Source organism: Parasteatoda tepidariorum, chromosome 1 (assembly GCF_043381705.1).
Source record: "Parasteatoda tepidariorum isolate YZ-2023 chromosome 1, CAS_Ptep_4.0, whole genome shotgun sequence".
Taxonomy (NCBI): domain Eukaryota; kingdom Metazoa; phylum Arthropoda; class Arachnida; order Araneae; family Theridiidae; genus Parasteatoda; species Parasteatoda tepidariorum.
This window is the reverse complement of record NC_092204.1, coordinates 59,047,578-59,060,806: the sequence shown is the minus strand read 5'-3', so window position 1 is coordinate 59,060,806 and position 13,229 is coordinate 59,047,578. Positions and strand designations below refer to the sequence as shown.

Sequence of the window (13,229 nt, the reverse complement as noted above, 5' to 3'; positions counted from 1 at the left end):
TCAGAGTTGAAAAATTCTCTTGAATCGCAAGTAAGCGAGCTGAAGTCTTCTATAGAGGGAAAGTGTAACCTCCAATGAAGTGATTTCCTGCGTCTCCTTATATCCCGTTAACTGAAATATTTACTTTAACCACTTTGTTTTTTGAAACAGAAAAAAATAGTCACAAAATAGACATGCAATAAATTAATATTTAAAGAGGTCACGTTATAAAAATACAAGCGGCATAAATGTCTGGCATAAAAATTCAAGTAAATTTTTTAGCCTAAAACTAAGAACATACTTTTTACCAAATTAATAAATAAAAATTTGATAAACAAGAATTATATTTTTAAAAAGAAATAAGCAATCGTAAGTCACGTTTGTTTAATAAAATAAAAGAAAGTCATTGGATTTAAATACTGAATGTTCATTAATTTAAAAAAAATATCCCTTAATTATACTCGTATACAAATTTCTAGAAGTAGAAACTTAATAATTCCGGCCAATTATTTAGATGAAGTCGAAAATCTTCATGAAAATTGTTTGCCTTTTCGTTTCTTATACATTGCATGCTAAACACAGACTTTTATAAAATTAGAATTTACTATTTTCCGATACAGATTTCTTATGGAAAGCCATATAGTTAAAATTCTGCCCATTTTATATTACAGTTAGTTATTATAAAACTTTTTACAAAAACTCTTAACTAAAACGTTATTTAATGGCACATATCTTAATACCCGCATATCAATTTATTTTGATAAAAATCCCTTTTCATTTCACTGTTTTAAAAATATTCTCAGGCTTTTTTATGCTTCTATAAGCTTGAATGAAATACAAAGCAATAATATGAGACATATTTATATTTTTTGTAGAGTAAAAGTTCAAACTAAAAGGCAAACAAAGTTTGAAATTCCTGCAAAATAATTATAAAAAATAATGATAATCTAGTTCATTAAATCCTTCCACAAATTTAAAGTAAAACAATATAATAAAATATTTTGCTTTTTTTAAACATAATTTTATTTTTAAATTAAGATATTTAAGAGGCATTTTTGGTAACTCTCTAATTTATTTAAAATTTATGGTAATAACAAAATGTATTTCAGTAAATAACGGCCTCCAAAAATTATTGTAACTGGGAAACACAAAATAATCTCTTGTTGCAAGTACCGTGAAAAATAGTGCTTTTTAAATGCAAATATTAATTATTAAAATATGAACTTGCATTTTCAATAGGAAAATATTCATAATATCATTTATTAAAAAAATAGGCTAAACTTATTTTACTCTGAGAAATTTTAATTCTAACTCAATGCAGTTCTGCTGCATTACTATATTTCACGGTAATTTTTCTTTTAGTATCAAATTTTATATGCAGGAGATATTTAATTTTTTTTGTTAATCTGAATAATTAGTTTCAGTTCGGATATTAAATAATCCCTTACCGTTTATAAACTATCCTATTATATCCTGAACTATTTGGAGATACACCGCTTGTTTAACCACCTATGATGAGAGCTCCTGTCAAAGCCAAAGAAGGAGTAGTTAGAGCTCTACGTCCGGCCAAGACATTCAATTCACTGTAGCTCCGAAAATCAAGTGTCATATCCTTAACAAATCCATGGATTAGAAAACGAGGCATTACGTGTATTAAATTGTTGATAAGCTAGCCTACTTGCGTATAAAGAATAATCAAAATGAATTCTGGGAAACGAGATTTTAAGAAAACTGATGAAGCATATATGGTTTTGAATCTAAAGTATGCTAAAGAGCATATATTGGAACTTTGTTTTGAAATTTGACTGAGGCATTGCCTGTAATGTTTACAATGGAAAAATGATGTTTTTTTAAACTATGTTTTATGACATGCTTGTTTTGAATTTTGAAAAATTTTTGTAAAGTCAAATTGACTGAATAATTGTGTAGTTTTACAGATCTAAAATCTTTAATGCGTCCTTCGAAGTATGGTGCTTTCTTATTGTAAAGTTAAAGTAGTAGTATTTGAAAAATGTTGCTATAAAAATTTGAAATTTCAAACTTTCATATGTTTAATCTAGTTAAGAATCGACGGCTGGTGTCTTTTTATCATAAATAGTACATAAAATGTTTTTAAGGTTTATTTAATACTTTAGTTGAAATTCTAATTGTTGATTTTTTATCTTCTAAAAAGCAATGAAATTAAAACTTCTCTAACAATTGCGCACGGTCTGTAAGGTGTAAAAACAAATACATCAAAGAAATAATTTTAAAAATGAATGTTTTTAATTTAGAAGAAGTTATCAATGTAATATCTAGCACTGAAATGTAATGCAAATGCCGTCTGTTGGTGATAAGTCTGACCTGAAAGAAAGTGATACCTGAAAGAAAGTGACCCATCCAGTGATAAAAATACTCATTTTTAAAATAAACCAATGATCATAAATTCCAGCTGGAATCTAAAAATATTATTTGAAAAAGTACTGAGGTGAAGCTGTAAAAAGTTTTATATTTTGACCAATGAAAGCGCATATGTTTTACGCATGATTTCGATTCATTTGTGAATTAATTTTTCGTGATGTTTCTATTTTTGCATAAATTATTTTCACGAATAGTACATTAATAGAACACATTATTTTCTTAAGATCACAAAAGCTAATACCTACACGAGAAGGTAGCTATGACATGAAGAGAAGTACTTACTTTGTTATAATTAGTGCTATTTAATAGAAGTAACTTTACATTAGTCAACTACAGTTGTGATATTTTGTAATTTGATATCTTCACTATGATTTTCGGATATGCAGACAGAGAAGTGGGGAATTTTTGCTTCATTAACTGAACGTTTATCAGATTGAGGCGCTTCACCATTTCATGAAATTATAGCTTCATGAAGTGTAGCAGTAGAGAAGTCAAGGTGGATTAAAAGCCTCTAAGAAAACAACGAATATTAGTGTTCTTGTCATTAAGTTGTAGAACTAAACAATATATTATAGCAATTGTTTTTATGTGAATTGTGTACTTAACAGTAAAAGACGTATCCCATTCCTTAGCACTGTGGTGAAATGGTTTTGAATATTTGTTTAACAGTCAGAAAGTTAGATTACAATATGTGAGTGTCGTTTTCAACTATTATTCCTGTAACTAAAATATTTAATTTCCAGGAACACTGTGATGTTTCACTATACATAAGTATAACGTAGTTATTTTAAACTTTGTTTATTCTTATATTATTACAGTCGGAAAATATTACATTTTCTATCTAAAAGTTATTAAAGTAAATGGTAATTATTCGCTCTGATATCCTGAATAACCTATGTAGACATATTTTACAAACATAGTTTAATTTAGTCTTATTGCCATGAAATGTATTAAGCAATAATTTAAAAATCTTATGACATATTTAACAACTCATTCATTATCTGAGGATAAAACGTCTGGCAAATATACCGTCAAACTTTATTTGGGTTGAATTTGTGTTTATTTAAATATAATACAACATTTAAAGCTTTGTTTTAAAGTAAAAATATAGCCACCAGAATTCTTCTGAATATATTGTCTTCAAAAGTATAAAGAGAAGAGAAGATGAGCTACTAAGACTGTAGACACTATGATCAAGTTGCAAATCACTGAATTCTAAATATTATCACGTTCGATTAATGATAAATACTTATAAAACACGTTTCTTTAATACGTGAATTTGTAGAAAAGCTCAATGTGACATGTGATGGAATTTTAAAAAAACAAAACGTGCCATCAATTTTTAAAAATATTCATCTGATAAAAGATTATCATTTCTTAGGAAATAATTAAAAAATATAAGAGATTAATCAACAATCTTCAAAAACCGTAAATATCATTGATTTGCAACTACTTAAGAGGCTTCTAAACGTGAAAACGTGTTTGATCGTAGCATAGACGTAAAAGAATCAAATCCTAACCTTGTGTGTATTCCCACCTGCTTATCCCTTTTAGCTGTATATACAATGATTGTAGAGTTCTCATATTATTCAAAAACGTTCACATAGATTTAGAGAATACGTTTTAAATTCCTGTGCGCCAACTCCGTACCTTTTCTTAATCAGGCTCCTTGCAAAGGATTGCTGGAACTGGAAAAAAGATATCGTTGAATGCTTGCTGCTGCCATTGATCCCTTTTTAGCCATTGTTTCAAGAATTAGACCTCCTTTCTTTAACGCTTACCTTTTACAAATCCTTAAAATTATTCGCTTATAAAAGACCTCATAGATTGGTATAGACTTTTAATTGATAGAGCCAAGTATTTATACATAAATATTGTTTAATTATAATCTACGCTATGTTAGTTTCCTTTTTACTCTTTTTTTAAACAACATTTTACTTAAGTGTTGTTTTTAGATAATTTTTTCATTTTTATATCAGTTTTATTTCTTTCTTTTAATTTTAAACTTTTTACATTTGCATTTTGATTTTTACATTGTTTTTACCTTTGTATCTTTTATGTCATTACTTTGATATATTTTTACACTATTCTTATTTTTCTATCTATGAGTTAATTTATTTTACTTAATACTCCTAACTTACATTTTTTTTTTAATATTATTTCGTATTTAGAAGTTTATTTTTGTACAAAAATATAGTTTAAAATTCAAGAGCGGTGACTTTTTTTTCATACAAAGATGTTCCATTTCTTTTTATTTCACAAGGCAAACGAAAACATTATTTATATGCTACGGAATTCATCATATATTTTGTTTTTAATCTCCTTTCTTCAGAAAACAAAATCGAAAATACGTGAACCATTCTTTCTGACCTTCATCTTGACCTAAACTCACATTGATTTAATTTTACAATCATGAGTTGAGATATAAGCTTAAGCTCTACCAGTTAAACGTCTTCCTTAGTAAAAACTTCCTTTGCACACTCCCTGCACATTTCTGCTAAAATTTATTTCATGCGCCCATCTCTTTCTGTTTAGTAAAGTGAAGAATCAGAAGGCTGAAAGAGTATAAAGCAAAGTAGAGCTTTACGAAGTGGATACAGAGAACTATAATATACAAACAAAATTTTAAGCAAGAGTCATGAGTGGTTCTTCGCTTAAATAAATAAAAGGTTCATACACATCGAAACGATTACCTTTCCTCTAGTGTTCACCTTTATTATCTATTTAAACTTAACTCTGCTTTGTGGTGTCCTTTATAGAATCACCATTTTTCTTTCCTCATCTCATAATAATATGGTTGAGGTGGCTTAATCTATACCCAGCAATTTGTAAGTGGTGTGCAGTTTCACTTAAATGATGATATAAATATTTAAGTTTACATTAAATTAAATGTAATCATGTAAAGTGTAATACGATTGAATGAAAAAAAATTGCGGTTACCTAATTTATTGATATTGGAGGATAACTTTAGTAGTCGAGACACATAAGGAACTATTGTGCGGCCCACAAAGTTGAGACTACTGTCCTCCTTTCCGTAGCTGCATACTCTTCCGTAGGAGGCCTGGATGAAATCGAACTCTTCTCCCACCTTAATTTGGTAAGGATTGAGATTCTGAAAAAAACAAAATTTACATGCAAATTACGCAAGGATTTTTCCTGAATTATAAAATTTGCCATTTTTAAAAAAGTCAAACATTAAGTGATATTTAGAACAAAAATGTGTAACGTTAAGTCATCTCAGCTATAACCGTAACCAATCCTCACACATTCTCATCATATTATAAATAGAATCAGAAAAGATCTGGAAAAATGCATTAAGTAAAAAAAATTTAAAAAATGCAATTGACAAAATATTATTATTGCATTTTTAAACATCAATTGAAATTTTCAATATTCAGTTCAATCGTTCAAAAATGAATTTCAATAATTTTCCACTATTCAACGATAAATTATATTAACCGATCCATAAAAGTGCATTACTATTGACTCGATTATACTTTCTTTAAGAAAAATAATGTTACTTAAAAACGCAAAATTAATGAATACAAAATAAAAACAAACATTTAGTTTTTTCAAATTTCAGTTTCTTAAGTTCATGGCAGTGATTTTCTGCCTTTGTGTGGATCTCGCCAGAAAACGCACTGCCCTTTCTGTAAATCCCTTGTTTGTACTTTAGAATAAACCTACTGTTGCTTCTGTAGCATGAGCAAGATGTTTTTTGGACAACATTGAAACTGCGTCATCGTAATGAAATAAAATGATTAAAAAAAAGTGCATGTGGTCCGGCGCTACCCTATCTCGCGAATGTACTATCACAATAAAACTCACCAATCACGTTATGGATGTACCCGAAATGCATGCTTGACCTTTACCTCTTGTTTACCATGATGTCTCCATGTATGTTTTTCTACGCTTAATGTTAAATGTTAATTTACTAATATCTTAATAAGTGAAATCTCTTAGACTTTTCTCTGTGTAATAAAACATCAGATCGATTAATATAAGTTCTAATAAATGTGCAGATAAAGGTGATAAATGTATATCTAAAATAATAATTAAAAAAGTGTAAATATTTGTTAATAATAGATAAACGGATTAAAAAAGTTTTAAAAAAAAGTATAACTTCTGAAATTTTACCTTAGAACTTTGCCTTAATATTTTCGACATAGCACAGTAGAAAAACTTGTGATTCCACAACGAAACTGCCTTTTTTCTAAAAGCAATAATATTTCTTAAGTATTAGAATATTTTAACAACGTTTTACCTTGCATGCTCAGATACCTTAAACAAAACAATTAGCTTAAGCTTCACTTAAAAACGCCTTAAAAGTAATTTTGAGTTTTTTTCCTTCTTAAACAAGCTATCAATTCCCATATATTTCTTTTAAAATACTTAAATTTAAAAATAGAAAACCCGTTTTAGACACTTTTCATAGTCATATTCCTGACCAGTAATCCTATAGAATCTCAATTTTTCCATACTAACTAAATGATTACCAGGATAAAGCTATTCGCAACTTTTTTTAAATGGTCATTTAATAATATCTTATATGACAATGAAATTTTGTAGAATTTGATTAAAATAATTGATAAAAGTATTTTTCGCAATAAACTAACGATTGAACTGATAAAACCCAACAACGACAAGATGTTGTTCAAATTTTCCAGACTTCTTTGTTCTCCTTGTTCAATGCATGTGAGCGTCTTTGTGATGTATATAGTCTGTCTCTCTAAAGACTGTGATTTAACTATTAGAGTGCGTGAAATATAGTGTTTTATTGCTTTTGTTTCCCGAAATGAATCAATATTTGCTTTTTAAGTATTTTATTAACTTGTAATAAAACACTAATTGTGTTAATGTTACTAATATTAATTGTTTTATATAAGTGTGTGTAAAGCTGTATTTCTGAATTGTATAATAATTGTTTGTCTGCAATTTTTTATGCTTAAAATTAACGGTCTAAAATTTTGTGAAAGGGCTTAAATGTCATCAGTTGATAATTATGTCATGATTATATTTATATGTAAATAAATAAGTTCATCTATGTGATATTGATGATAAGTCTAAAGTAAGCTAAATAATATTTTTCACATTCCTTTAAAAGTATATTAGTTGTTAAATCAAATTAATTAAGACAGTTTTCAAATTAAAAGCCATTTTAAATAAAATACTGATTTTTTAAATGTAAATTTGATGTACAGAAAAGTAATAATATTGTTGTTCCACTTCCTCTACTAAATAATAATAAAATCTCAAAAATTAAATGATAAATAACTAATACAAATAATACTAATTAATAAATAAAAACAATATTAATTGATAAAAGTAAAATTAATTATTTAATTAATAATGAAATGATATTTTTTAATTCGTTTAAGTCTTGAAAATTTACGAAAATTATACTTGTTTCTGGTGGGACAATTTATGATTTTTGGGATTTAGATTTCTGACAATTGATCGTAAAGAAGGCTGATTTTTAATTGAAAGAAAAAGTTACGTTTTCCGGAAATTTTACAATTGATTATGACCAATTCTACAGCTAAAACAAATATTTTATGATAAATATCAAAGAATTTTTTTTTCCTTTTTCGGGAAACTGAAGCAGCTTTACGTGTGACATTCATCTATGCTTCTTGCTTATTGGTCACTTAGGTGAATTCCTCTGTCCCTACAGCATTTCATTGAAGAGTGATTTTGAAAGACAAATATTTCGAAGAAATTGTTTATTATACATGTATTAAGCAAAAAACTACGATGCCATTAATTATTCATTCTCAAAAAAATTTTCAAATGAGTTATTTTTGTTAATTTTATTCTCCATTCTTTAATTGTGTATTAACAGTTATATATTCTTCAGTTTTTGGTTTGTGTGTGCCATCATAGAATATAAGTTATTTTATACTTTTGTATATCACAGCACTTCTCAAATGTAAAAGTGAAATTTCGTGTATTTAGATTTAACCGCATCTCGGAGGAACTGAATCTTTTTCACTGTATATAGTTGACATGAATAAATAGACGATAGACATATATGTAGAATACTGCGATTAATTCTACTTAAATCTTGTACATAATAAACCGGTGTCTTGTGGTAGAAGCAATTACAGATACTTTAAATTAGAATAATGTATAAAATGTGTTATGTTATTCATCTACATCTTTTATTTATGAATATTTTTAAAAAAATTTCTTCTATTTTTTTCGCAACATTGCAAAACAATTAGTTTAATAAATTAATTAAAATATTCATAAATTCATTTAGAATAAAATATGATCTGGCAAGCATATTTATATATAATCTAATTCCATTTTTTAAAAAAATTCCTGCGAAATATCTTAAGAAATTGTCGAAACGTTTTTGCATAGAAATAACGTTGAATTCTGACATGAAGTTTTGTATATATTTTTATTACCTTCTTTTGTAAATAACACAAAATTGTAAATATTATCTTATGTTCTTATAATTAGATGAACCATTGGTCTGAAAAATGATTCACACCTATTAGTGGAGTTCAGGTTTGACTTTTGTTTATTTGATTGTCATAAATAGCGGTTTGAGATTAATTTAAATGCTTATTTTTAATCACATTTTTATTTTTTAAGGGTGTTATAAAATCAGAAAACTCTATAAAGCCATCTGTCAGAGCAATAACTTTTTAGTAAGTACTATTTACAATTGTACCAAATATTTGGGAAATAAAAATTATTGCTCTCTATAAATACTTGTAGAATGTATTATATTACATTTTTACATCAATGCTGCTGCATCTGTTTCATAGTAAATGCGGTGAGAGAAAGAGAGAGGCGATATTCAGTTTTATTTTAAAGTCTAACAAGCTTATCGAGCTTTCATTGCTTGAAGTAAGCTGTTGCTTTGCTTTACGTGGATTTACTATGAGTGATTTGAAAATCACTGCCTCAGCATGGCATTTAATTTTCATCTTTCATATAATATCGATGATCAACATCACAACTGTCCTAAAGGCAAATTTGACGTTTTGAGATAATTGAAGTTAACGTTTAATAAATAAACTATTAATAATAAGATTTTATACCTTTTACATGCGTTGAAGTAGAGTGACTATGTGAGGAAAATTAAAGAGCGAGACGAGATGAAAGAGATAGGATTGTGACGAACTTATGTAAATAAGTGGGCATTAGTTCAGAATACTAATTCTACGAGCATGCTCATAACACGTATTATTCATTAAATAATATTTTATCTTTTCAACTCGAATTTGCATTTAAGACAGATGGGAAGTTTTTTATCCGTATAATACCCATTGCAGATCTTGAATATCTAATTGTGTGATAAAGTGATATAAAATGCTAAAAAAAGCAAACCTGTAGAGTTTTTTAAATGGCATACATCGTCTCTTATATGTAGATAAGATGAATATCAGAAAGATTTAAATAAATCATTGTACTTAATTATACTTTGTTGAAGTATTTATAGTTAACTTTTAGTAAGTATTTTCAGTAGAAAAATACTATATGAAAGAAATGATTATCTCTATCAAAGCCAAATGTGGTTTTTTGTGACTTAGTGAAACGTGTTGGACATAATGTTTAATTCTTATGAAATATATCTACAAATACCTACAAATATACAGAGAATTGAAACTAAATATTCCTCCGAAATGCAGGAATTGCGCTTTTCAGATATAGAATATTGGTGAAACTATATTATAGTGTGTACATTTCAAATGTTGATGTATGTGATTAAAATTATCTCAGGTTTTAAACAATGTTTGTATGTGTGTCTTCTTTCTATTTCTATCACATATTTCCCATATTAACATAAAAATGGGATTAAAAAAATTTCCCAAAAATTAATAGAAAAATAAATAAAAATCTCGGTCAATTATTATTAAAGGTAGACTATTCTTGTAAAAAGTGTGTAGAGCAAAATAGTGAATTGGCAAATGAGAAGTAGAAGCAATCTAGGCAAAGTAAAGTGGTTGTTTACTACTCAATCAACACGTTTTAACGTTAAATAGAAGAACTGGTAATTTTCATTAAACTTTTTTACTAGGCTCAGGTACTATTCATTCCAATTTTTAGTCTTAATTAATTTAGGAGACTGAGTGGTAAAGCCTGGGTAGAAGAATGCAGTTTGATGTTAATTAGAATAAAAAACTATAAGGACAAGTTGTTACCGAAACCTTCTTGAAATTTACTTAAACCTGAAATTAAAACAAATTTCCTAACGGACTATCGGAGAAAAATTTCAGCGAATATGTGGGTTCGGAAAAAAGTTTCTAACTGATGATGGAATTTTATTTTTCTCCAACTCACAACTCCTCAAGAGTCTTCGCAAACGGCTTCTACATATGTACAAAGAATTTCATCTGACAAAAATTATCATTCTCAAACTGACAATTTGACTGTTTAACATATAGTTTGTTTATTAACCAAAAAAAAGTTTTAAACATTTTTTCAACTCAAATCAAAAATCAAGCTTCGAAGCCATAAATCTGTGCAAAAATCTACTGGGATTTCAATATACTACTATTCCACGCCATCCTTAGCTCAAATTTGATCCACGTACTGATTTCGTATTTTATTACCATTTTATACATTAATGCGTAGAAATTTTTTCAATTAAAATTTTACTTAGAGAATTAATAAAATATCTTAATTCAAATATAAATAATAACTCAAAAGCTACAGTATCCAAACGAAACAATGTCATATTCATACTTTTGAATAACAACAAAGAAAATAGCCTAAAATCGCAATCTAACTTAACATGAATAGCCGATTCAGTGATATACACAATTGCTCTCATCAGTACCTGAATACAGTCTCAAACAACATGTATTACTGAAACAAATTTTTATTACTTATTTTTATTTAAATCCGTTTCATTTTTTACTCAAGACAAGTTATTGTTTTTTATAAATTTTTAATACATTAAGAGGCTCTTTAACTTCTCTCTCCGGTCAACAATCCCCGTAAATTTTTTCTCATTCATCAATTTTTGCCTTAAAAGTAAATGTATGTCACATAAAAGCAAACAATATTTTGTTAACAGAATAAGCAATTACTAGAAGGCTTCGACCCCTGCTCGCTGGCGCTCGCCAACCCCCGGAACTGCTTTCGCAGTTCATTTCGGATTGCTGCGCAATCCCATGCTCGCTTTGCTCGCTCATTGGATGCGTTCTTAACGTCTAGCTTTTGTATACTTTTTTGAATACTGAAGTTCCGAAAACTTTTCACTGTAGAAAATTCTAAACCTGTACATTTCAATATTAATTTGAAATTGCAAACAGTTCACATATTTTTCTTAATCACACTATTCTAAATTTCAGTTGTTGAGAAAAGTAACTGTTGTAAGTTTTGTTTTAAAGTCTTTCCCACCAGAGGGCTAAAGCCATGTGTTGTAAAACAATATGAAATAGTAGTCTGCCACTGAACGCCGGATGTAAAGCATCGGCTTTGATGAAGATAATTTTGTATTTTTAATTCTCTGAAGGGCGCCACCTTAATAATATGGAATTTGTAAAATAAATGTATATATTTTTGATTGTTGATGAAGCCCATCATTTTGTGTTTTCATCAGTGTTCAGAAGCAGAACAACTATAAGTTTTTTATTTTATCACAAAAATATAAAATGTATAAAAAACAAAGAAAAGAGTAAGAAAATGAGTATAGTCATAGAAAAAGTTAAAATTATAATATAGTATTTGTCAGTTAAAATAAAACTTTTTGTTTAAGTCATTGCTAACAATTCAAATTTCTCCGAGGCAATTCTAAAGTATAAATTAAGGTAGTATTGTTAAGTTGAAACACAATATTTTTAGTTTTGATGTCAGCAATACAATTCAATTTTTCACAAAAATGATTGTTTCCATTATTAAATTCAGTGTCAACAATTCAAATTTTTCTGAGGCAACTCTTAACCTCTAAATATTATTTTTTTTATGAACACATTTCTAAATGTCAGTATTCAACCACAAAACAACTTGAAGTCCTCAAATTTAGCATGAAGTTGTAAAATGTAATGAAAGAGGGTCATAGCAATAATGTAAGTAGAAGTAAAGTTAGTACTGTAAAATTAAAACAGTATTTTTAATCAAAGAGCCAAGTTCCTCAAGAAGCAGTTGTAGAAGTAGCTGGATAGAAGTTTTTTTATTTAAAACTTTTTGTAGAATTTCTTTAAAAACACAATTGTTAATCTGGGCATTTGGCTATACAACACTTATAGAATTGAAGGATTTGTTACTTTGTTACGTCCAGCGCTTACGTATCATAATTTTGATCTAGTTGCTCTGCTATGTCATTTTGATTTATGTTGCTAAGAAAACTTTCAAAAAATTCCATGGCTGGCAACAGCATTTATATTTAAGTTGTATATTTTTATTTCCTTTAGAATTCGCTCTATTTTTAGCGAAATGTTTTTTTAACCTAACAGAATTCTTTGCCGATATGAAGAAAATAAAGTAAATATTTAAGTGTTTTGAAAAGAATCTTATTTAGTTGTACAAAGTACTTCTTTAAAAATGAAAACTGTTGCCACCAGCGGAAAAGAAATGCAGCCAAAATTTGGGAGCCACGTAAGAGAATTATATATATTAGATTACAGTTTCATATAAGAATTTTTGCCTATGTATTAATCGTAACAAACTATCAGGTGACCTGGATTTCAAAAATAATCATTTTTATTTGAAGGAAATTTAAGCAATATGGAATGTGTGACTCAATTAAGAGAAATAAAAAAAATTTTTTTTATCGATAACGAGTTCGAATAAAAAAAGTTTTTCATCTAAAAAAATTTAAGTTATTTTTTCCTTCTAAATACTGATGTTAAGGTTGACATTTGGCAACAACTATTCTTTCTGTACGT

At 27.7% G+C, this 13,229-nt stretch overlaps 1 protein-coding gene across 2 annotated transcripts in view; it reads left to right on the top strand.

The window, feature by feature from the left end:
- LOC107454174 (complexin) overlaps positions 1-10,127 on the top strand; it is a 311,862-nt gene extending 301,735 nt beyond the window's left edge. For both annotated transcript variants that reach the window (XM_016071265.4, XM_016071264.4), the window contains exon 5: positions 5-10,127. In XM_016071265.4, the coding sequence (XP_015926751.1) occupies positions 5-78 (74 nt within the window). In that variant the 3' untranslated portion in view covers positions 79-10,127. The remainder of the gene's footprint in view (positions 1-4) is intronic.
- The last annotated feature ends 3,102 nt before the right edge of the window (positions 10,128-13,229 follow it).